Genomic DNA, 23978 nt, shown 5'->3' with positions numbered 1-23978 from the left:
TAAGTGGTGCTTTGAGCCTTCCTGCTGGTAAAACATTTCTGTCAGGTTAATTTTATGAATCATATCATGGCAGGACACAATATTCTTTGCTTCATCACTGCCAACTTTATTATATAAAGACAAGAATGCTAATGTTTAAGAAACTCTCATGGGAGTGACCACTTTTAACATCTTAATGAAATGGTGCCTGTGCCACAGAGCTGCACATCATACTGAACGTGTGATCTGATTTGTGCTAGAGAAATATTCTCAGAGACAGGCACATAAATAGCTGGCCCTGAAGAGAACCAAGCAGTAAAGCAAAATTGTTTCACCACAGCAACAGAAAGGCAAAAAGCAAGTTTTAACTGGATGACTTCAGCAGGTCTATTCTGGTTTTTACATAAATCAATGCCAGAAAAAGACCACACACAGTCTTACCCACACAGAAAAAGATAATACAGCTTTTTATGCTGAAAAACTACTGATGGGACTCTACAAGAGAGAAACACTTTTCCAATGCTTAGAAACCACCAATGTCATTTATGAGCTACTTGCAAGTACAGGAAAACCTCAAGATCCTGCCATTCATTACACAAACTTACTCTTCTGGGTCCTTACAGAACGAGGAGGATTTGGGAATACTTAGCAAAAAGTAATACAAGCCAACAGATTTAGTCTGTATCTAAGAAAACATCCTGCCTCAAACTGCCATGTTGCACTTCTTCCAGTTTTCCTACCAAAGTGTTTGTTTCAGTAAAAATACCTGAAAACACTTGGGGTAAGGAGGTAGAAGCTAACAAAACAGCTGAAATATGGATCCAATGCAATCACTTTCCTGCTGACTCCCACATGTCCAGAACTCACAGGACAGAGCAGTGGAACAGCGAGGCCTCCTGGTACCCAAGGGTTTGGTCCAGTCCCTGCTAGCCTGCCAGCTCAGCATGGTCAGTACAGACTGACTGGCTGCCTCTTGAGCCAGCTCCTTCATGCAAACTGCTAATGTGCTCTCTTCCTTCTAGCCTGCTTCTCTGCACCTCATCTCCCTTCCTGGAAAACAGGTTCATGCTTCAAAGATGAAGTCACTAAGAAAAGAAATTGTAACACTATGGAAGATGAGGATACTCACAACAGACTTTTCAATACAGAGCTAGATGGAATAACATTCCTTTGAAGAGTTCCCTCTGCAGCTCTGTTTCTGAGACAACTGGGTGCTGGCTCAAGATCAGAAGGACTGCCAGCACTGAAATACTGACATGTTAACCCTGGAGGCTCTCCAGGGCCAAAGTTCCCCAGCTAGCCAGGACTCCTGATACACAGCAGCAGCTTTGTTACACCAAACAGCCTCATGGCTCAGCTCAGGGCTGCAACCACCTTCAGCTCAGCCCATGCCACACTTCCCAAGCTCCCAACTCCACAGCAATGGCTTATGCTTGTACTGAACTTGACAATATGCTATTCTTGTCAGCTGTGAATAACAAGAGACACTGAGATCTCCTCTGATGCCTAAAAACAAAATCAGACTGTGGCAGTATTTCAAAAAAAAGGATTGGATAAAGTGAGCTGGTACACAATGCTGCTTAAAAAGTGTAGTCCTTCACTGTTTTCATATCTCCAACTGAGAAACAAGACATTTAAATTATTAATGGATCCAAGACTTCTGTGAGGTTTCACTGTTCAGATGCAAAAAGAAACACTTAAAATAAAAACTAGTTCTTAATATACGGAAACACTGCTACATGTGATGGAAAAGAACAATTAACAAGTATCAAACTTTTTTTTAATAAAACTGAATTTTATTAAACTGCAAGAAATTCAAATATGGTGATAGATTCAGAACAGTATTTGTTGGGCAATCCAAAAATAATGACTGACACAGGTACAATTCCCTGCACACTCCTTTAAGAGATGACACCATAAAGCAATCAGAATCAGAATACTGACACCTTAACATACACTATTCATACAGTGAGAAGGGTTACACAGAACATTACATTAACAACAGAAGGCATTGTTGCCTTTGCAGTTCTTTAAACACCAGGACATTGAACATCTCCTTGCTGAAATGGTTTAAATGCATAGGCCACAAACAGATATTTGTATCAGAGTTCCTATAATTACAGAAGTCCAATTGCATAACACAAGTCTGATTTACCAGCAGGGAAATCATCTGCTGGAAATTATTCCACTATAAATCAGTTTTCATTTATATAAACTGTCTTGAAGTGCCAAGTAAACATTTAAGTATGCAGAACATTAAATATATTTACAGGTTCAGTGCACTTTAAATTCCTCAGTAAGAGGGTACTGAAACAACAATAAAAAAGGAACTTTGCTTGGATGATTATACTTGTGATAACACAAGTAGCTTGACTTAAAAGAAAAATTGCTATCAGCACATTAACCTTCTTACAGCAATTTCATGAGTGTTTACCAAAACAAAGTAAAAGAATACTTTGTTTTCCTTTAGAACCAGTGCTTATCAGGTGAGAATCAGTAATGCTGACATGTGAGAGGTTCCTTGTTTCTACTAAACACACAAAGTAGAGAACTCCACCACAGAATCCCTTTGTACCATGTCTGAACTGTGTGTACAATCTTGGATGCTTCAACAAAAAACAAGACCAGCTATAAATACTAACCAGTACTATTTTTCATTTAGGATCTAAATAAATGAAGATTGCTGGATTTTCAAGATTGTGAGGTTACTGCAGGAAGAGGAGACAATCTGCTCAGACACATTTTCCACATTTGCTGCTGTGATTTAATCCCTCATGCCTTGCTGCAGTTCCCAGGCATGCACACACAACACAGCCACTTCTCTGCAAGTCAGACCTTTGGTGAGTCATACCAAGGCTATAAATAATTACAAGTAAAAATAAATGGAAGTTTTCCCCTTGTGAATTTTCATGCACAGGGATTTTGGCCAGATTAAATTTATAGGGTGGACTGGAAAGCAATGAACATGTTCACTACCCAACAATCAAGGAGTCAACATGTCCACAGCCAAGTGCCCCCAGCTCAGTCATCTCAGAGCTGATCCATGTGGAACTTCATCTAGGACATGCACAGACACTCAGTGACTGTCACAGACCCCTGTGCAAAGGGAATGAGACTGAAATCTGGGGCAGGAAGAACTGCAGACAGGAACTAACCTGAAGGGCTTTAGCTAATCCCTCAGGAGGTGCTTCCAAACAATTTCACATGCCTGACTCTTATCAAAAATCTATTTAGATGTTATCCCTTCCATGGTAAATACCAAAGATCATGGGAAGTGTTTTCCTCCCTAGAATCTTTTAAGTGTTTTAAAACCATGCATTTGTTGCTACATAAGTTATTTTATATAACCACCAATATGGGTCTTGTTGCCAGCAGTGCTTAAAAATAGCTTTAGAAAAATTATCAAAATAAAATTAAATAACTAATCAAGTCTGACCTCATAATGGACATGTTTCTTCAAAATCATATTTAAGTAGTTGTCATGAAGAATAAGTGTTGGCATCTATAAAAGCTGTGTAATAAAAATAAATACTTTCAGTCATTTACAACAAAATTAATATACATTTCACTTACACAGGTAACAATACTTTAATGTACTGTACAGTCCTGAGCATGTTTTTGCAGGGGTAATTTAGGTCACCATTTTTCCCCCACAAGTCTACTTGGACATTGCCAGCTGGAAGAAAACTTAACACTTGAAGAAGCAGTATCTTAGTTTAGCTTTGGTAATTATCTGTGCAACTGTATAAATCTTTGACTTGCTTTCACACACCAAAGAGATTAAGGCAGGCACTGCTGCTCGCAGGATTCCTCCATCACCTTCTGGCACTGATAGAGCAAACCATCTGGAAGAGCAGCACAAGGGGACCTGAACCACAGGGCCAGCAGCCCGGAGTGAGTGCGGCAGTGCAGCAGACAGGGCACAGAAGGAAGGAGCTGGCAGGCCAGGATTCCCTCATTACCTGAGAGACCACAGGGACAAAGGCAGTAACAATTAGCAAGCAACAACTGCTATAGCAGACTTCACAGAAAATGCATCTGCCACACTCCATGTCTGCTCTTTTCCCCTACTCTTACCTCTAACTCATGGAACACATCACCACAAATCATGCCAAAACCCCACCTTGGTATTTGTCATACAGCTTCATTCCCTTTCTGTCCTACCCAAAACTCTTCACGGTGCAAGTGTTCTCCTTTGTAAAATCCAGTGTTTGCTGAACACTTGTACCTTTACATCACCTTCCCACAGACCCCTGAGTGAGGCAAAGTCCATGGGACACCAGTCCCTTGTTCACCATGCTCCCAAACATTCCCTCCCTTAACCTGCAAGATACTCTCTTCCCTGCACTTGTTTTCCTGGGACAAATTACCCTGTGAGCACCCCACAGCAGACTTTCACTTACCTATAACATCAACTCTGTGGAGTTTCAGCTTCTGCTGCAGTGTATCCAGGGCTGCTGAAAGGGAATCTTGGCAAGATGACATCTTTATATTCTGTTTCACATCATTGGAGAGAGACAACCACAGCTTCCCAAAGTCTTCTGTAGTCATTTCCATTGGCCTAAAAGGAAGTTGACCACATTTCTTAGCCAAAAAATATTTATAAATCGGAGTATCTTTGGTCTCAAAAAAGACCCTGTATATGGAAGCAACTGGACAATGGAGCACACAATAAGCAAATATGTATTAGTTTAATCAAACCCCTCCTCTTTCCAGCCTAACATTTAAAAAATATTTCTATGTCTTGCTTTAGATTTCTAAATTAAAAAAAAATTAATTTTCAAATTTCACTTCAAAAGAAAAGTCTCTTGGACAAAGGACACTTGTTTTTTCCTACTCCTAAATAAATGCGGTGTTCAAAAACGAAAAGAATGAGCTTTCTTCTTCCTCTGCAAAAGCTGTCAACCTTTTCATACAGTGTTCTGGTTTCTGCACTCAAACCACTTATTTCCTCTCAACATGTTTACATTATGCCATATTTTAAAGCATCGTGTCCTTCTGTTCTCTTTTCTGTTAGTCTCCTCAAAAACAGTTACAGTCAATATTCCCCCTGCCTTTGTACTTCTTGCTGGAACTTTACCCCTTTTTGCAAGTGGAAAATAACCCTTTATTATCTTTACCAGCCATCTCAGATTTGAATTAGCTGCTTAAGGTGAAGCCTTATATTTTCATAGTCAGTACCCAAATCACCTACCTTTGTCTAACACTGAGCTGTAGAGAAGTGTTTTTTAAAAACTGCTGCTTATTTTATTTACCTGATGAAGTCCATCAATGATAAAGTTACTGAAAATTCAAGGCAAGTTTCCATCTCTGACTGGTAGCTAACAGAGCCAGGAAGAATTGCCTGTGTACAGACTTTGTTCATCCTCATGCATTTCTGGCAATGTTCCACACTTTGAGCTTCAATTACAGGAAACTGGGAGGTGGCACTCTCCAAAATCTATATGTCATAAAAGGAATAAAGAATGGAAGTCTTGCTGTCAAGTTGTGCAAGTGATTCAGATGCAGCTATAAAACTGTGTAAGTGCCTCTGAGCTCTGTTGATTGTTCTTGGAGTATTTGACAAGTGAGCAGAGCTACCATATCTCAGCCCTCATGAAGGATAAATCAATCACTAACACCTACAAACATTCTAAGGGATACACAGCACCAGTGAATTTGATCTCTGACAACTGGCTTCTCTCAGCTCCAAAAAACTGCAGCAGGAACCTGAATTCTGTAGCTCAGTCCCAGCATAAACTAATACACAAGCAAGCAGCATTACATCAAGTCATACACTAAAACAAGAACTTGAGCAAACATCCCTAATAAAAAGGAGGATTTCTAGATTACTCAGCAGGCCCTGGCTCTCCAAACAAATGGGTAACACAAATTCTATCCATGGTGGTGGTCTGGGTGGGAATTTAAGTGAATCACTAGAAAAATCCAGACAGGAGATGCTCACTCTCTATCAATGCCAAGATAAGTTTGATTCTAGTCAGAAATGGAAAGGAAAGGGACTCCATAACCAATTAGCAGTTCCATCATTAAGTCAATTCTAAAAGAAACAATCCACTTAATTCTTGTTATCTGGATATCACTTGCTGAGTTGTTTAATGATTCTGTGCTTCTTTTAAGCAAAATCTGGGGACAGATCAATCAACTGGCAATTCCTAAATATCTTTCCAAATATTTAAATGAAGTTTTATTTATGACTACAACATCCCTTTATCAATCATATTTAAATCCCTAATGTAGCCAAGGTAAAAAAATAAACTGATCAACTCCTCTGCACTCTCAACTAAATGCATGAGAGTGAACCATGACTGATGTCTTTGAAAAAAAAACTGGAAGCAGCTTACACAAATTTGGTGTCAAGAAAGCATCATGTTTGCCTATCAGGTAAATACAAATGATGGCACAAGCACAGTAGCCACACTCAGACAAAAGAAAGCTACACAGTGAGGTGAACTCAAGTCATACCACTCCAAGCAGGACCAGTGAGGTCTGCATTTGGTTTAGTCTTTGCATTTAAAATGGAAAAATCTCATTACACAGAGGCCAAACAAAATCAAGGTGAATTGAAAAAGTGAGAGGCTAACTTTTATAACCAGTAAGTTTATAGTGAGATTTCTCTCGCCTCCTTTTAAAGCTATGCATAACAGGTGTACCACAGTTTTAAGGAAATACTTTGGAAAAAGGCATGGCTACCACATTAAACCAAATACTGCACAGTTAAATACAAGCAAAAAGCAAGAAGTTCCAAGTGAATTTAAAATACAATGGAAACAAAGTTTCTTACCTGAAAGTGTTCTGTTTCTTCAAACACTAAATTCACAGCATGAAGTGCAGAAGTAGCTTTATTTGAAACAAAAACAATGAGCAACAGAGAGTCATCTGTCCACACCTTACATAAATGCAGAGCTAAGGCATCATTCTGACAAAGTCTCACTACTTCAGAGTGAGGAAGCTCTTCAAGTTCTTCTGGTAAGGAAGGGACCAATGGTGTTTCACTGGCACTTTCACATTGAGCACTTGAAGAAGGCTGAAAAATTTCAATATTGCTATCAGCAAACAAAGATGACCGTGACAGCCTGTTAGCTGAAATTCTGTCATCCAGCACAGATTTTCTGAGGGACTGAGGTGCTTCAAATGCTAAATTGTCTTCTACAATATCTGAAGAAGAAGGGGAGGCTTTCCTTAACCTTGTGTGCATACTTCCCTCAGAGTCCTCCACATTAACAGGTACTGTATCAAGTAAGGGACCAAAATCTGGAGCAGCACTGTTTTGGAAGGCTGATGCCTCCTCACTCAAGTGCTGAGTTTCAGCTACCTTTGATTTCCTTTTGAACTTCTGAGTAGCTGTGTCTGCTTTGCCCATCTGAAAAGGAAAGAGAAAAAAAAATGGGTGGAAAAGTTCCTAGCAATCAGCTGTGTTACTGTTAATACCATGCAGTGAGAAGGTGAAGAAGGACCAAGGGATCAAAACAGATGACAAATACAGAGATTCCAAACATTTTAATGGATCCAGGGGGTGCTGTATCTCTTAGAGAGTACTAAATCAGCTTATAATGCAAGAATGACTCAAGATTCTCTTAACTAACTAAAAGCTCTTATTAATAAAAGACTAAGCAAAGGTAATATCTGGTTAACCAGTGCTAAGTGCCAAGATTTGAGCTGGCTAATATGACGCCAGTCTTAAAATATTACCTAATAGTGAATTCTTTTATGTTCCACATACTACAATACATAAATTTAAAATGGTCTTGAAATAGGCTGTCAAATTCTAGCCTTAGATCCAAATGAATGGTGACAGCTCTACAAGGCTGGGTCAAGGAACAGTTGTTCAGGAAAACTAACACTGGAACTTGGAGCACAACATGTCAACAGAGGAAAGTTCCAGTTACCAAATCAGATCTGCCTCAGAGGTTGTTTCATCAAGCTGTTTCAGGTTTCAATAAAATATCACAGTGCAAAAGCCATTCTAATAGTTTTTCAATGACTTGTGGGGGTGGGGTTGTCTTATCACTAATCTGATCTCCATCTGCATACAAGTACCTATAATTTTCAACAAGACCATATGTAAACTTTAAACTGCTAAGTCTCAAAAGAATCACTTACCAGGCTGACACCAGCACTTGATCCCAGCCCGATAAACAAAGTTGATGCTAACTGCTGCTTCTCTTTGTCTTCCTCAGACAGGCTGGCCCCCTGCTCAGGCTGCAAAGCAGGAGGTTCCCCCACTGGCCCTGCTAATAAGCTGCCACAAGGCACTGCTTGTGGCTCGTTTCCTTTCCCTGTTTTGTTCTCTTTCTTTGGAAGGTAACCTTCCTTTCCCCAGAGCTTGCGTACTCCCTCAAGTTTCAGAGTATTTGTCCTAAAAAGGCAAACAAAACAAAGCAGGATCAGCCATATGAACATGCTCATAAAAACATGCCAAGACTCAAACACCATTCACTACTTTGGTGCTTTGACAGACAAGAGTGAGCAGTACAATATAAAGACTCTGGAAAGGCTTCCTGCATACCAGTTTAGCAGAGTATAAATGAAGTTATTAATTCCTATGAAACTATGGATATGGAATTAATGTGTAGTGCACTAAAAATAAAAGGAGCATCTTACCCTGCAAACCTTAGCCTCACTTTTATCTTAGTGTAATCATCAGGCAATCCTGCCCCGATGGTAGTGCATTAGCTATTACCTCAACTGCAGTCTGTGAACAAAGTGCCAGAAGAGTCTGACCACATCAGCTGTTTTATTTATTACACAGATGCTCCCACCTGATTTTCTTCTTATGTGACAGAGGCTTCCAAGTTCAGCTGCACTCTTTCTAGCTCCGTGCAATGAAGCAATAAAGACTCACGATAATGACAAGAACAGAAGCTTAGATGTACTTCACTTCAAATACAAATGAACTCACTCTTTGTGCCCCGTCTCAGCACTATTCCCAGATATATCAGAGCCAAAAGATAAACCAGTGGGAGACTGTCTGCCAGTGACACCAGATGAGGACACACTTGAAGCAAATGACAATCCATAAGGTTCAAAATTCAGAGCTGCAAGACAGACAATTTTAAAATTACAAGGAGGCATTTAAAAAAGTAAGAATTAAATCTATTTTCTGAAAATAGATATCCCTGTTTTGCTGGACTTCTCAGGCTTTCACATTAATAATCCCCACAAATTTCAATTCCTCTAGATCAGCAAGGATTACAGTAAGACTTTCTCACCTACAGAACAACAATCTATATACATCAGCTAGACAAAGGTGGAACCAAAATCTAAGTTGAACTCAGCTCTTGTCTACAGACAACAGCTGCATTGAGATACTATTATTTTAAGAAGATAAATTAACTGTACACTTTAATTGTTAATATTTCTCGGCAATTTACCAGTATTAAATAAATGCAGTGAACTGTCACCTTTTTCCTGAGAAAGTTTCTCCTCTTGTCTCTGGTGATGAGGCTTATATGGTGCTGCACCATGACCAAGTCCCTCAGCCACAAACCCATCCAGAAAAGATAAGGAAGCATCTACCTACACAGAATTTAAAGGAATGAAAAGGCAATAAAAATAATTGCTCCATGTGAGCCAGATGTCACCAGAAGAATATGGTGTCTTATCAGCAAATCAGGATCTTCATGTCACATGTCCCATACCTATCAGTTAAGATGCTATATAGAAAGAATCTTTTCCATCTTTTGCTGTGAAAATTTCATGGTCAAAATCACTAGTTTTTAAATAGGAAGCAAAACCTTTGAATTCAAAAGCAGTATTGTATCACTAAAGCAGGCCTACCTCATCTTTGAAAAAAACAAGAGACAACTAAAAATAAACCAGTGTATGAAATCATTATTTTGCTAAAAGCTACTCCAGCTAACTTAACTAACACACCATGGTTCTTTATCTTTCAGTACAGAACACTATGGTTCATCCCACATGCCTGAAGAAGTGTTTCTGAAAACTCACTTTAAGTAGACTTGCACCCAGTAAGAACTGCAAATAACCATTCATTTTGGAAACACCTTTTCACCAAAATATTCATGCCCTTGGACCACAAAGAGGTTCATGAAAAAGAACCTGGAGTGTGCCTTACCACCAGGTCACTGCAACTAGCATCAAATGGAAGCAAGGTTTTCATCAGTGCTTTGTCTTCACACAGATGCTTCAATTCAAAGGCATATTGTCTCAGGCATGTATCCAGAGAGCTGCTGAGTTCTTGGATTAGTGCATCCACTGTTTTTGAGCAGGAAGTGTGTGATGCTATCTTGGTGACTGCAGCCATTATCCACGCTTTAGTTTCAGAAGTAACAAAAGTCTTCTTCAGCAGGCTGTGCAGCTTTGTCAAAATAACTTCTGGATCAACATCTGTAACAAGACTGAAATACTCTCCCAACACCTATTCACAAAGAACAGACAAAATATGCATTTAGAGCAGAGCTCTCAGTTTTGAGATTGGAATATAGTATTAAAATAACACAATAAACCCACTCACATTCAAGAAACTATTATTTAAACATGTTCCAAGTTATTTCTTTACCACGTTGTGTTTCCTATGTCAAAGGGTTGAAGTGACCTTTGCGTTCACCTCAACAGACTCCAACTTTTGGCTTTTTAAAAAAATCAAATAACTGTCTTGAAAAGAAAGCCAAACATAACTAGGCTCTGACAAACCACCATCTCCTCAAACTGCAGCCTCTCCCTTGGGTGGGAGCTGAAGCTTCCTCAGTATCAGATAACACCAGCACAGCACCTGGCCAGTCATCTGCAGGGCTACAAGAGCATTTCACAACCACACCTGGCTAATTTGGATGAAGACAGAAAGGCTCTCAGTATGCAGTCAGAGTCAGGTGGCTGCTAAGCCATTCCAACAGCCACTTGCATAAAAGGGAGCAAGTCAGCTTTTCCACAAACCACAAGTTAATAGTCCTCAGCCACCAGAGAGGTCACTAAAATAGATTTCAGCATGTTAGCTGGACTTCAAGTAAAAGTGACTAAAAATTAAAGTTTAATAAATACTTATTAAAAACGCAATCATCTTTGACAGCTTCCTCCAATCTGTGTATGGAATTCTGACCATGTGTCTACCTTACCCAACTCATAACTTGAAGGAATTTCTGTGGATACAATCTATCTTCCTCCTCAAGTAACCCCAAATAAGACTGAACTGCATACATCCGTAGCTGATGATCTTCTTTTTCATCATCAAATCCTGGATAGAAAACAGCACAGTTTCTGTGAAACACAAATAACATATCCTACCAAATATTCCAAAGTTCATTTTAGGAAAAGACAACTGTTTCCAGATTATTAAGGAACATGTCTAATTCTTCAGAGCATGTGGGGAGTTACCTTCAGCCAACAGCCTCAGGAAGTTGTTTGGGATATCAGAATGCACAACATCACCTCCAACTGAGAACACAGCATTCATTGTCTGGATGAACCACTCATTGTTAGGGGCATATGTGTCCAGATGTTAAGGAATGAAATGCTAAGGCATAACTTTTTCCTTTTTTTTTAGTGTATTTCCAGAGGAATGCCCATCATGAGTTTATTCAGGCCTCACACATTAGGAACAGCATGTCCACATTTGTCCTACTCTATTTTAAGCTCACACTTGTCCTGTGCTAGGCTTCCAGATAATCTTTTGTTTACCCAGCATCATTTGATCAATGATAACAAAACAGTTCTTTTCAGCAGTGCTTTGCTGTTGATTTACCAACTTTAGAAAAACACTTTGAAGCACTCCACATAAATCCTTGCCTTTTTTTAAATATATTTAACTTTTCATCAGCCTTTACTAACTTAGTTGGCTTTTGCCTTCTCTCAGACAAGTCCTGAAAACACACAGTTAATGAATGGAAATTTTTAACAGCACAAATTTCAGAGTTATTGTATTCATTTTTACATACTGCAGGACAACAGAACTTTTTTTAGTACAGTACTCCATGCCAAGCACTGCACAAACAGGATGATAAGGCAGCTCTATGTTATTAAAAGCTTACAACTCAAGATATCAGACAAAAACACACACAGAAATCAGGCAGTGGCAGGTCTAACAGTAATGCCCATCATAAACCAAATCCCTAATCATTACTTTCATCTTTCATGGCATTTTTTTAAAAAAATCTTTTCTTTATTTCTATCAAAGCATGCTGTTCTTAAAATCCATACACCAATGAAGAGTTCTATCAGGGAAGATGAGTCCCACAATTACAGAACAGCACTTCAAGTAGCACTGGGACACCTCTCTCTATGCAGTGGTATAGGGCTTCAAAGTTTGAATTTAAAACACAAGGTTTTAATGCTAAACTCCAAAGGCAAAATTTGTGTGCAATTAGCTCCTCTCAGTGAAACACAAGAAACACTGTAGTCATTATTGTATGTGCTTTCTTTTGCATTTGAAAGGATGAGAAGCACAGCTCTAACACTTCCTACTTCACAAGATCATGAAAGATGCTTTGTTAGGTATCAATGCTACAGGTGCCTCAGTTCTGACTTCAAAGTTTCACAAAAATAAAAGGATATTTCTCAACTAGTTCAGAAAAATAAAAGGATATTTCTCAGCTAGTTCTGCTATTTTGCCAACTAAGCTAATGATAGCATATTCTTCTTGGCTTTCTTTTAGATAGTCAAGCATCTTCTGGACTATGACAATTACATTCTGCCCATTTGTAATCCTGTAGAGAAGCTCTAAAGTCTGAAAGAGAGTACAAAAAAATTAATTGGTTCTGATGACTCAAAAAAAGAAGCAGCAAAACAGCAGCTTTAGTACACCAAATTGAGCAACTGTTCTTAAATTAAATACACTGCTTCTCTACACAGCTTGTCACATTAATAGTGTTTGTAACTGCTCTCTCACCATTATGGAAACATAGCATTTTTACACTACTCATTTTACAAAACTTATCCCCCACCTTAACAATTACCTTAATTTTTGGCATTTAGAAATTCACTGACCTCCCTTTTAATAATGGGATCTGGATGGTCCAGACATTCAATTATTGTCATCTGGTGCTGAAGTGCCAGGTTTGGATCCTGCTGGATAACATAGGTCAGAGCCTTTAAACCTGGAATGTAAGAGATTGCAAGTGATGTAAGGCAATGCTACCACTATGGCCAAATTAAAGACAGCACAATGAAATCAGGCATCCTTACCTAAGTATTTCAAATTAATTTTGGGTGACAAAACAAATTTTCCAATGCACTTGGCAGCCTTTTCAAGTAATTCAGATTTGGGATAAATGGTATAAATTGTTTGGACACATTCAAACAAGATGGCTGCAGGAGGAGAAGACACATAATTAATGTGTATTGAATACTTCTATAATCCAAAAATTTTAACAAACAAATGAGCTCAGTGTTCCTCAAGGACTGGCAGTGCTATCCCACTCCCACTGAATCTAACCAGAGAGTACCATCTGACATAAGGAAAAGAAGGTAAAAGTCTATCTCCTTTAGTACATACATGTTTTAATTAGCCCCTGCATACAACTTTCTGTCCTTAAAGTTCTTCCAACCTTGAAGTCTCCTAGAGCTGCTCAAGGCACTGGACTGGGACAGTCTTCAGAAAGCCAACAAGCAACTATAAAGGATTTGAGATAAATTATTTTTGGTAACTCATAATTTCTTAGCTACTACCAACAGCCAAAATCATCCCAAGAATATTCTTGAAAAAAAAAAGAACCAATGAAAAATTAAAACAGAAACAAAACCAGAAAAAACCCCAACAGCTTTGTACAGTTGAGAAAAATCTAGAAATAAACTGAACAATACACAAAGTAATTAGTCCTTTATGGCAACAATTTGGGCAAAGATTCAGACCAAGTTAATTAGGGCTTAAAATCATGCTGCTGTTCTTGTAATTCAGTGCCTAACTGAACTGTCCAATAGACAGCCCCCTCTCTTCCTTACCCATTACAGACTAAATCTCACAAAGACTAGCACACAACAGCCTGTAAGAAACATGCCATAACCAATGACTTTCTCTAAGAAAGAACAAATCACTCAGAATTACATTTTTCTTTTGTCTGGGATTATCAACTACAGTTTTATAAAATGCTTGCCATAGGTGAACAAAAACTACTTCTATGTCCTTGTAGAAATCATAATGAACTGCCCAATTTGTCCCTTTAAGGGCTCAAAACAAATTTAATGTTTAACTCTTGGCATGTGCAAATAGCCAGTATTAAAAGTCAACACATCTCCCAATAACTTGTATGTTCTTGTCTAAAAGAACAGTAGCAATCAGCTGAATACTCTAAACATCTGACAGATGCTTCCTCATTTATTATTTACTAAAAGAGAATACTTCTCCAAAGCACCCCTTTTTATGGAAGTGAGGCTTACACAATGCTTTACAACATATGTATGATGTAGGTGTTAGACATCTACAGCTTTGAGCCATGTTCCTTTTTTGCTTCATCCCTCAATGATGTTTTAACAAAGTCTCAACTTTCTTTCCATTCCATTAGCACAGGGACTTGGGCACATCTGCTTTATTTAACAAGAAAAAAATTGGGGTGGTAGGTTTTTTTTTAGTAGTAAAACAGCTTTTAAAGTAGGGTTCTAGAGCGTCAGAACTGGGATTTTGGGGAGGAATTCAGATCTGGGGAGGAGAAGACAAAGAAAAAGACAAATTTCTCAACTTTTTAGTAGGAAAAAATTTAACAGTGCAACTATTCCTTTTGCTTTGTAGTAGCAACAAAACCAGCTTTCTCTACTGAGAAGACAATGAACTTCTACCAAAATGAACTTTCTGCTACGTTTTAGAAATTTTCAATTGAGACATGTGCCAAAGACATCCTTGCACAGGCAGCACTGCCACTGAACTCTGGAGGTGTAATGTTTATTAACTGTGCCCAGAGGAGAAGCCCTACACAGCTGCAAAGAACTGACACTGTCCCTGCACACTATTACCTTTCTCAGGGCAGTGAAGAGAAATCAAAGCTTTTCTACCACAAAGAGATGTATCAGCAGGATTTTCTTTTATTGCTTATTTCAATTTAAGCAATGTCCAATAAAAGCTTTCATGAAGCAGCTGACTTTGTGTATTTAGGGGCAGGGTCAATGCAAACACAAGGGTAAAGGCTTTGGAGCCAAAAAGAATTCCCTGTGTATAGATGTGTTTTACTTCAATGATAAAAAATTAATGCTGTACAGCAATGCATCACTTGTGCTACTATTTACTAGTTGGACACTTGAGAATACAATTCATGTTAAGACTATAATTAGATTTTTCAAAAGTACTGTGTAAGTATTTTAGCGTAATCAACTACTCATTTTCTATCTTTTCAAATATTGGTAATTACATAAAATAACCTTACCCACCATATGTAATATTATGATTAATCTCTGCTCTTCTTAAAGATTCATCTAGAACATCATACATCAATTCACTTGTCCTATTTAAGAAAATATTTACAATTAATTGCACCACTAATAAGCATGCAGTCTTATTTTGCCAAACAGTTCAGAGCTATTATTGAAACCTGTAACACATTATTCATATCCACAAATTTGCTATAACACAGAAGAGCTCTATAACATGATCCTAAATGGCATTTAACAGGATGCTTGAAGCTTTCAAAAGAAACATTTACCATATTATAAGAATAAAAGCACTTCCCTTGCTGCTTGCATAAATAAAGAGGTCAATAGGAAAAGGATCACGGACAACCAGGTCCTCACAAAATGGCAGCACTCATTTTAAAATAGCTTTACTCCAGCTCTTCACTGTTATTTGGTAACATTGTAACAGAAGTCCCAGTAAAATTACATTTTAATCATATTCCACAACAAGCAATTGTTTAGACAATCCAGAAGCTAAAAAACTACTTTTGCAGAAATTAATCTGCTCACTGTCTTGGTTAAAAACAAACATGCAAGAATTTTGACACTGAAAGCCTCTTACAGTCCATAAGGCACAGGCTGTTACTGCACTTCAAATTATTACTTACAGAGAAAAATCTGGTTACCTTGAATCATCTTTTCCCAACAGCCCCAAAATTCTTAAAAGCTGAATTTGTAACCATGGTGCTGGCACACTGTGATAGTTGAAGTCAGCAGAGAGTTTTCCTCCCACTACCTGCTTCAGGATGGTTACAAAACTGCCAGTCAAGTCCTTGTATCCAGATGAGTTTTCCTACATAATGAAAATTAAATTCAAATCAAATATTTCAATACAGCAGCTCAAAAGTAAAAATAATCCACAACTTGAGTAAGATCAAAATACCTGCACCGATGGCATCATTTCTTTAAATCAGACTTCTGCTCTGAACCCTCAGCACCCATATGCTCTTCACTTTAAGCCTCTGCTCTGTTCTCACAGATTTGCAAAGGGAGCAGGTGTAACACATTTACAATGAAATTTCCCTTGAACCCACTGTAGGACAGATCCACTAGCTAAGCACCCAGCAATGCTGAGCATTCAGACCCTGAAGAAGTGGATCTGTCCAGCTAAATGGAGGCCTGGCAGAAACAAACACATGGCTACATAAATTAACTTTTCTAACTACAAGTGAGTTTCTTCTGTAAAACCTTGGTAGAGCACACTGTGTATTTAAAATAAAAAACAGAGAAATAGCTCCCAAATTCAATTGTGCTTTGAATTCTTCGCCTACCTTAATCATTTGCAGATAAATATGCAAAGAAGCAGCCATGACTCCAGCATCCCTGTCACACAAAGCCTTCCGGAACTTATCGTGGATGTGCTGCACTTGATTAGGAGCAATGAGATAGAATTTGTATAAAGCTTGAACAGCTTTTCTTCGGATAATTTCCCTGAAATGAGATTTACACTTAACAAAACAAGTGTACTTTAAGTACTTAACTTTACAAAAAACTTGCCAGACCCCAGATCATGATTTGTAGAGATGGGAACACGTGTTTTACATGTTGGTAAGAAATGACTTTGAAAGTACCACCTAAGCAAGGAAGTGACAAAGCCAGCTTCAGAGCCTAGTAGAGGTGGATGTCAGATTGATCATTTAAAACAATGTCCAAAAAAGAAACAATGAAATAGACCATGGCTCATCTGCTGTAGTCATACATGCAGCTCCAAAAAATACACATCTAGAAGTTGCTGAATTAATTCATTCTGCAATTCCCTTTCAAATCAATAATTACAGCATTTTCCTCTCTTTATGGGATATAGTAAACGACAATTCAAACAAATCAAGGGTATCCACAGATACACCTTTACCAGTTTCTCTAAAGAGCTTGATGAAAAAAGTATCAGTGAAGTTCAAGGATCTAGATCTGTTTCCCCACCTACTCAACAAACACTTCTTCATGCATACTGGTTATATAAATAAATTCAGCAAATAAATTCAATTACATTTACCTGTCCACACTGGCTATGAAAAAAAATTCTATCTATTCAATACTCAGTCAAGCTGTAAATAAATGAGACAAGAATCCAAGAAAAAACACAAGGAAAGGATTCATTTCTAAAGGTGATGACTAGAAAAGACCAACTGAGAGAAGAAACACTGGTTAATACAAAAACTACCTACAAAATTAAGTTATTCAGCTGTATAAGGCCATTTGAAATTCTGTAATGAATACCTACTTAGAATGCTGAAGCTTGTCTTCTATTAGGGGCAGAACAGCTGGAATCATCTCCCGTGGAAAGATCTGGCTGACGACAGTTAATGCCATGCATACCTCAACAAGATTAGTGCTCTGCAAGTCCTGTTACATAAAACACAGTAAATTTTTCCTTAGACTTTTAAATTCTGCACAGACATCCCCCAAATCTTTCACAGACAAGCTGGACCTACCCCTCCTAGAGAGCCCACCCACAGCCAGCATCCTGCTCATGTTTGAGAGGAGCCAGCTCTCACTGAGCTCACCAGGCTCCTCTCCTCCACAGGAAGAGGGAACAGGTAGTTCCTCATACTCCTCTTACAGAACTACATTCGTATTTCAAACATGTGCAACATTAACACAGAGCTACAATCAATTTTTATTTACTGAAATGACTGCAAAAACATGTTGAGTCCCTATCTGGATCAGGGAGATTAGTCACTTCCCACAGAATTCAATAGTACTCTCTCTACTGCTTTTGATTTAGCCAAAAGAATTTTAAAAATGAGCAAGCTCAATAATACTGCCAATTACCTATCTGTACACTACAATATTACCTACTTCCTAAGAAGCAAATGCAAATTACAAGTAACATTCCACAAAACTAACAATCTCAGTCTGTCCCACATACAATCAAATACAGTAGGTATGGCTCACTGTAACCTTAAACAAAAAAAAAACCTAATGGATGAACTTATGAAGACTACAATTACTCTTCAAAACAAATTAAATGTGTGAGATTTCTAGCTGATATAACTTGCTTGGCTCATCTCTCCCAGATAAGTTTCAGTCCTTATTTTGTTTTAATTCTTAGTGAGTTTCAAGCCATATTTTTAAATATTATAAAAAGGTTTTCAATCACAGCAACAAAACAACCATCACTTTCTGTAATTTCTGGGACTTTAGCCTACTGCAGTAAAAGAGTAAACATTACACAGAAAGAGTTATAATAAGTCATAATTGCTCCATGCAAGAAACATCAGTAATAGATTTTCAGTGGTACTCCAAAATGTTTTTCCATTTTCTGTCAAAGTCATCAGATGAGCTCAGAGAAGCCAACAGACACCTGCCATCAGCTAAAAGCCAAAGCTAACATTGCAAGATGCATGCATGGCTCCTCCTGGAGTTGAGAAGTTATATAACTGGTACATTTATAAAGTAAAGCTTATGGCATATCTCCTGCGAAAGACCTTTTAAAATATGGCTTCAAGAGCAAGAACATTAAGATCAAATTAAAAGGCAGGGAAAGCCATTTCAGACTGTCTTTGTTAATCAAAGTAATTAGATGTTGCGTGACAAAATGGGAAGAATTGGTCCAAGTTTTTGACCCCACAGCCCCCCTCCACCAAGCTGCAGCCAAAGCTCTCTGTTCAATCAGGTATTCTTCCCCACTGGCTCATCTCCTGGCACATGGAAACAGCCTCTCCTGTGCCTGTAAGATTTTCTTTTTTCATTTTTTTACAAAGGCACTATACCTTCACAACTGTGTTCACAAGTAGAAGCAGCAGTTCATGATTTTCATGTAGAAATAAAGAAACTGCCAAGTAACCTGCAAAAGAAAGCAGACTTCATTACTATTTTCAAGCAATAAGCAACTTTATGACAGAAACTTTAAGACTGTAACATGAGAAGAGTTAACTCAAACAGTTACAAAAACCCAACAAAAACAGCCTGCTGGATAACAGTTGCTCCTGTTTTAAATATAAGGACTCTCTTTTTCCAGGCAAATCAGTTACTTTTAAATTGTAGTGAAGCTCAACAAATAACAGCTAAGAATTCATAAGTTGTGAGAAATAAGAAACATTACAATACTTTTACAGCTAAAGAACAGTCAAGAGCACCCTTCTATTATAAATCACTTCCTGGAAAACTAATGTCTTCTCTGCACAGGGAAAAGTCTATTACTTTTAGACTATACAACATGACTGTACTTCCTTATAGCTGTTATTTTTTTTCCAAATAATAAAATTACTCTTCAAAGGAATTTTATATTCAACTTGGAATACACAAAAGCAAATCCAGCATCCTATGCCAAGAACTCCTATGTTATTTTCTAACAATGAGGAAACCATTCCAGAACGCAGGAAAAGAAACCTGCCAGCAACTTTTTTTTCTCCAAGGCCCCTCTCTGCTTTTAAACTAAGGGACTTAAGTGGGGAGTAGGGAGAGTGTGCTACAACTTATAGCAAGAACTGTACTTCACAAAGAGATTTTAGAGAATTCTTGGTTCATACAGGGCTTGGAGATCAAAATGAACAACTTGAAAATAAATAACTGTACTGCCTGGGCTATCAGATTGATCAATCTGCTTATGATCATGGCCATGATCAGCTCAGCACATACACAAAGGGAGAGCTCACTCTCCTGAATCGAGGCTCACACTGGGTAAAGGAGTCACCCATCCTGACCTGCTCACCTGACAATTCCTTGATACCAACCCTGGTATACTGACCAAGAACTGAGAAGATTACCCTCATGTATCACATATAATTGCAAAGCAACAAAATAAGAAACCACAACACACACACTCTCTCTTCTTGGTAACATACTTTTATCAGATCAAAGCTTAAGGGCACTTTGTGTCCAGAGAACTTTAGGCAATCTACCTTAAAAACAAAACCAAAAAAGCGCTGCCTCACCAAACCTTTCTCAAAAAGAGCCCTAGTAAGGAAAGGTCTCAGTCTGATTAATAACAAGACACACTGGCTCTCGACACTTACACAAGTCAAAGTTTTCTTCAAAACAGCTTATCACTTGCCTTTCCAGGTTTGGTGAAGACAAAATTTCATAATCCCTACCAGAGCATCTGTAAACTTTCATTTCATTTCATACACTCTTACTTTCATTACTCAAAGAAAAGCAACTTTAATTCATCACTTGCAATGGATCCTCTCAGAAGTGCCAATACTTGAGTGGATGATCCAGATGAAATTCTAAAAGGCTATCAAACAAGCATTTCCCACAAGACACTGCCTTCCTTCTGTGCATGCAGACATGGTATTGCTTGGAGTTAAACCATTTTCTCTGCAAAGAAGAAATGTCTTCACTAGGCAGCTGAATCAGTAACTGCAAGGAAATTCTCTGGATGACACAGGCTGACAGACACTTCAAACTACACCTGCTGGAAACAAGCTTATAGCCACACTGGCAGGAAAGGAAATCAATCCCATGAAATTTCAAAGGAATCTGAAACAGCCTTCAAGATTTCTTTGGGAACTTCTGCCTCTATGCTGTAAGGGCCTCCCTGTTTGCCTCATTCCCTACAACTCTTTCTAAAATAAAGAAAAAAAAATCCTACAAGCACCAAAGCAGAAAATATTTGTCTGACAGAACCATCTTTATCTAATCTTGCACTAGTACTTGGAAAAGAAACCAGATCCTGACAGAAATTCATTTTCTGCTTGATGTGTTTAACAAATATTCTCTTAAATTATTTGTTTACTGGTGTCGCAGTTCAAAACAATGAAAGAACTGATGAGCCAAAATAAATTCATTCCCTGCCTTCTGTGCTGCAAGCACACACAGAGCACCTCACAAGATTTAGATAATTTCAAAAAGTAACAGACCACGAAACAAGACCAAGAAAATAGAGGAACAAGTAGGTTGTATTTGACATGAATTATAAATCCTGAAAAATTTTAAAACTGGGAGTTTGAGAATATTATAAAGGCTACAGCTTCATGCACATACCAACTCTCTTCTCCAGAAGATTCCCTTGCTGGGCAAGTTTGATTGCATGGATGTATCCAAAGGAAGACTCGTAGCCCAGCATTTCACAATAGATGAGTCTCACCATGCACTCCTTCATCAGTCTCTGAAATACCAGAAAGAACTTATTGAAAATGTTAAGTCCCACGTGTTTTATGCTCTCCTTCACTGCTCTACTGAAACAGAGAACTTTATCTCATAGAAACACGTGAATTCAAGCATTTTCTAAAATCTCAGTATTCGTAATTTTTTCTTTGCCATGAACTTCTTCAGCAAAGCAGTGTTAAATTTCTGCTAAAATGGCAGAACTCCTCCTATTCTACCCCTAAAAAAGTTCTTATTTTGATTAGTATGTGATCAACAGTAGATTAACTATACCAACATAAAAAATATTAATCGTCTGAAGCATTATGATGATTACACTGTTAATACAAATTATTTTTTACCAATTACTACCCTGACTGAGGATAGCTTCTTACTACATGCAAGATAAAATTTCATTTTTCCCTTCAAAAATCCTCACTCATGGGACTGACATATGTATTAACTAATTCAGAGTAGAATACATCATCTCCTGAAACTCAGACATGACAACAGGGCATACAACAAAGCACAGCTTCTTAAAAACCACTGACTAATTGTAAGAGCAATGTCAGCCTGCAAGAGTGTTATTTAATGGAAGCAGCATCACCTAGCTTTGCTGTCTGCATTACTTCAGAAACTACAGAATGAGAGTAGGGTCATACTATTACAGTTTATTCACATCCATCAGAATCAATATTCTCACTGTTTTAACCATGCTATAAAATCATATGTATTGGCACTTTTTAACGCTGATGATTACATGTCTATAACGCAGATAACCAGCACAACCACCTGTGATAAAGAGTGAGAACACTCTGTCCTTCACCTTCGGTGTGCTGTTCCACAGCCTGCAGCCACTAACAGAACTTACAAGTGTTGTGCTGGGGGCTGAAACTGTTGCTTTCAAACTGGTTAGTTCCTGCTGGATTAATTTTTCTTCTTCCTAGAAAAATTAAACTTGTTTTAAGCTCGCATAGATTTCACAGGCAAAGCGTGAAAGAAGAACCAGAGGAGACACGGTCGCTCAGCGCTGCCCCAGACTGCCGAGGCAGCGCGTCCCTCTCTCCGGGGCCGCTCGCCTCCAGCACAGCGGCCGCGCTCGCCCAGCCCAGGCCCCAGAGCGGCGCAGCGCGGCCACCACAAACACGGGGACTTTATCGGGGGCTTCATCGTGGCCCAGGGGAGACGCCGCGCCCGGGGCCCCCAGCCCAGCCCCGCGCCGGCTCCCCCGGGGCGGGAAGGGAGAGGAGCCCGGCCCCGCAGCCCGTACGTGCTTGGAGGTGAGCGCCGTGATGCTCCGGATGAGGCTCCCGAGCCGGGAGGAGGCCGATACCCTGCCGGGGCCGCCGGCACCGCCCGGGCCGGCACCCGGGTCATGCTGCCCCAGCAGCCCGGGCAGGGCGCTCAGCGTCCGCTCCACCACGTCGCTCATGCCGAACCCGCCGCCCCCGGAAGAGCCGGCCCCGGGCGGCCTTTTCCGGGGCGGGACGGGACGGGAGGCGGGGCCGGCCCGGAGGGGCGGTGGGGCCGGGCGAGGAGGAGCCGCTCCCCGGGCCCCGCCCGCCGCCCGGTTGGGCCGGGAGATGGAGCTGGAGCGCCGCGATCGGAGCGGGGCAGCCCCGGCGGGTGTGGCGGGCACCGACCCTTCGCCCCCGGCGCTGCCCTGAGGGAGCGCGGCCCGGCCCGGCCGCGGGAGGAGGGTGGCCCGAGCGCCGGTGTGCCCGCGGCGGCCCCCGGTGTCAGCTGCACGGAACGGACACTTCAGCCGGTTCCAGTGAGCTGCGTGTGGCAGCTTGTCACAGGATCGGTTCGGTTCAAACCTCGGCTTGTCACAGGATCAGTTCGGTGACAGAGACCACTGAGTACACCAAACACCACCATGCCAATCAGACCATGGCACTGAGTGCTACATCTAATTCTCCTTAAACCCTTCCAGGGACGGCGACTTCACCACCTCCCTGGACAGAGCATTCCAATATCTCATCACCCTTCCTGTGAAGAAATTCTTCCAAATATTCAATCTAAACCTCCCACTTATGAAAAATATTATTCTTAAAGAGTGGGTGGGAACATCAGGAGGTGTGTCATGGTTGAGAGGCTTCCAGAGGCCTGATCTGAGATGGTACCCATAACCCTGGTAGCGTTTTATCCTCTTGGGAAGGTTTTCACTAGGGAGCTTGTATTTCAGTTCAAAGGTAGTTTTGGGGTTTTTATTTCTAGAAAGGGTGGGGAAGAAACTGAAACAATCCTTTCCAAGCTATGTGTTTCCAATCCCTCTGTCTTCTACATACATCTGGACAGAAAATCATGCTGAATTTCAAAGCTATAAATTGATTTATTATTAGAAAAATAGAAAAGCCCATTAGGAACAGAGATCACTATTTTTAAAGGTATTAAAAGTAGGCATTTCCTTGAAGCTAAGATGAAAGATATGGACTGGTAGTTTCTAAAGTTCACTTTACAAAATGAGTTGGTTAAGAATATTTCAGTTAAGAACTGCTCGTGTAAGAACATCACAGTAAATTGTAGAAGCATGAAAAAGTTGTGAGCTTTGCAGACCAAAAATGTACATTTAATAAGCATAGGAAAAGCTGCTGGTGAAGTTGATGGAACTTGAATAAATGCTCAAAACCCACTAG

At 39.5% G+C, this 23978-nt stretch overlaps 1 protein-coding gene across 2 annotated transcripts; it reads right to left on the bottom strand.

The window, feature by feature from the left end:
• Nucleotides 1-1753: 1753 nt before the first annotated feature.
• Nucleotides 1754-22801, bottom strand: AP4E1 (adaptor related protein complex 4 subunit epsilon 1). Of its 2 annotated transcripts, none has more exons than XM_059858351.1 (21): nt 22610-22801; nt 22211-22282; nt 21238-21361; nt 19023-19096; nt 17531-17652; nt 16581-16740; nt 15936-16102; nt 15289-15362; nt 13117-13239; nt 12919-13028; nt 12519-12658; nt 11311-11423; nt 11052-11170; nt 10055-10357; nt 9381-9495; nt 8879-9014; nt 8080-8335; nt 6761-7339; nt 5235-5419; nt 4383-4540; nt 1754-3941 (listed from the first exon to the last, which is right to left on the bottom strand). In XM_059858351.1, exons 1-21 carry the CDS (start codon nt 22769-22771, stop codon nt 3760-3762), a joined length of 3474 nt encoding a protein of 1157 aa, XP_059714334.1. In that variant the 5' UTR covers nt 22772-22801; the 3' UTR covers nt 1754-3759. The 2 variants fall into 2 exon arrangements, with proteins under 2 accessions (XP_059714334.1, XP_059714335.1); XM_059858352.1 differs by having other exon boundaries at nt 22211-22278; nt 22610-22747.
• Between the last annotated feature and the right edge of the window lie 1177 nt (nt 22802-23978).

Source organism: Haemorhous mexicanus, chromosome 13 (assembly GCF_027477595.1).
Source record: "Haemorhous mexicanus isolate bHaeMex1 chromosome 13, bHaeMex1.pri, whole genome shotgun sequence".
Classification (NCBI taxonomy): domain Eukaryota; kingdom Metazoa; phylum Chordata; class Aves; order Passeriformes; family Fringillidae; genus Haemorhous; species Haemorhous mexicanus.
This window is presented reverse-complemented; position numbering and strand designations above follow the sequence as displayed.

Bases quoted from the DNA above. Each gene is read 5' to 3' on its own strand.
- AP4E1 (XM_059858351.1), bottom strand. From the start codon at position 22,771: ATGAGCGACGTGGTGGAGCGGACGCTGAGCGCCCTGCCCGGGCTGCTG. The intron at 16,103-16,580 runs GTAGGCGAAGAA...TTCATTATGTAG, and splicing joins TTTATCTGCAAATGATTAAG to GAAAACTCATCTGGATACAA. The intron at 13,029-13,116 runs GTAAGGATGCCT...CTTACATTCCAG, and splicing joins AATTAATTTGAAATACTTAG to GTTTAAAGGCTCTGACCTAT.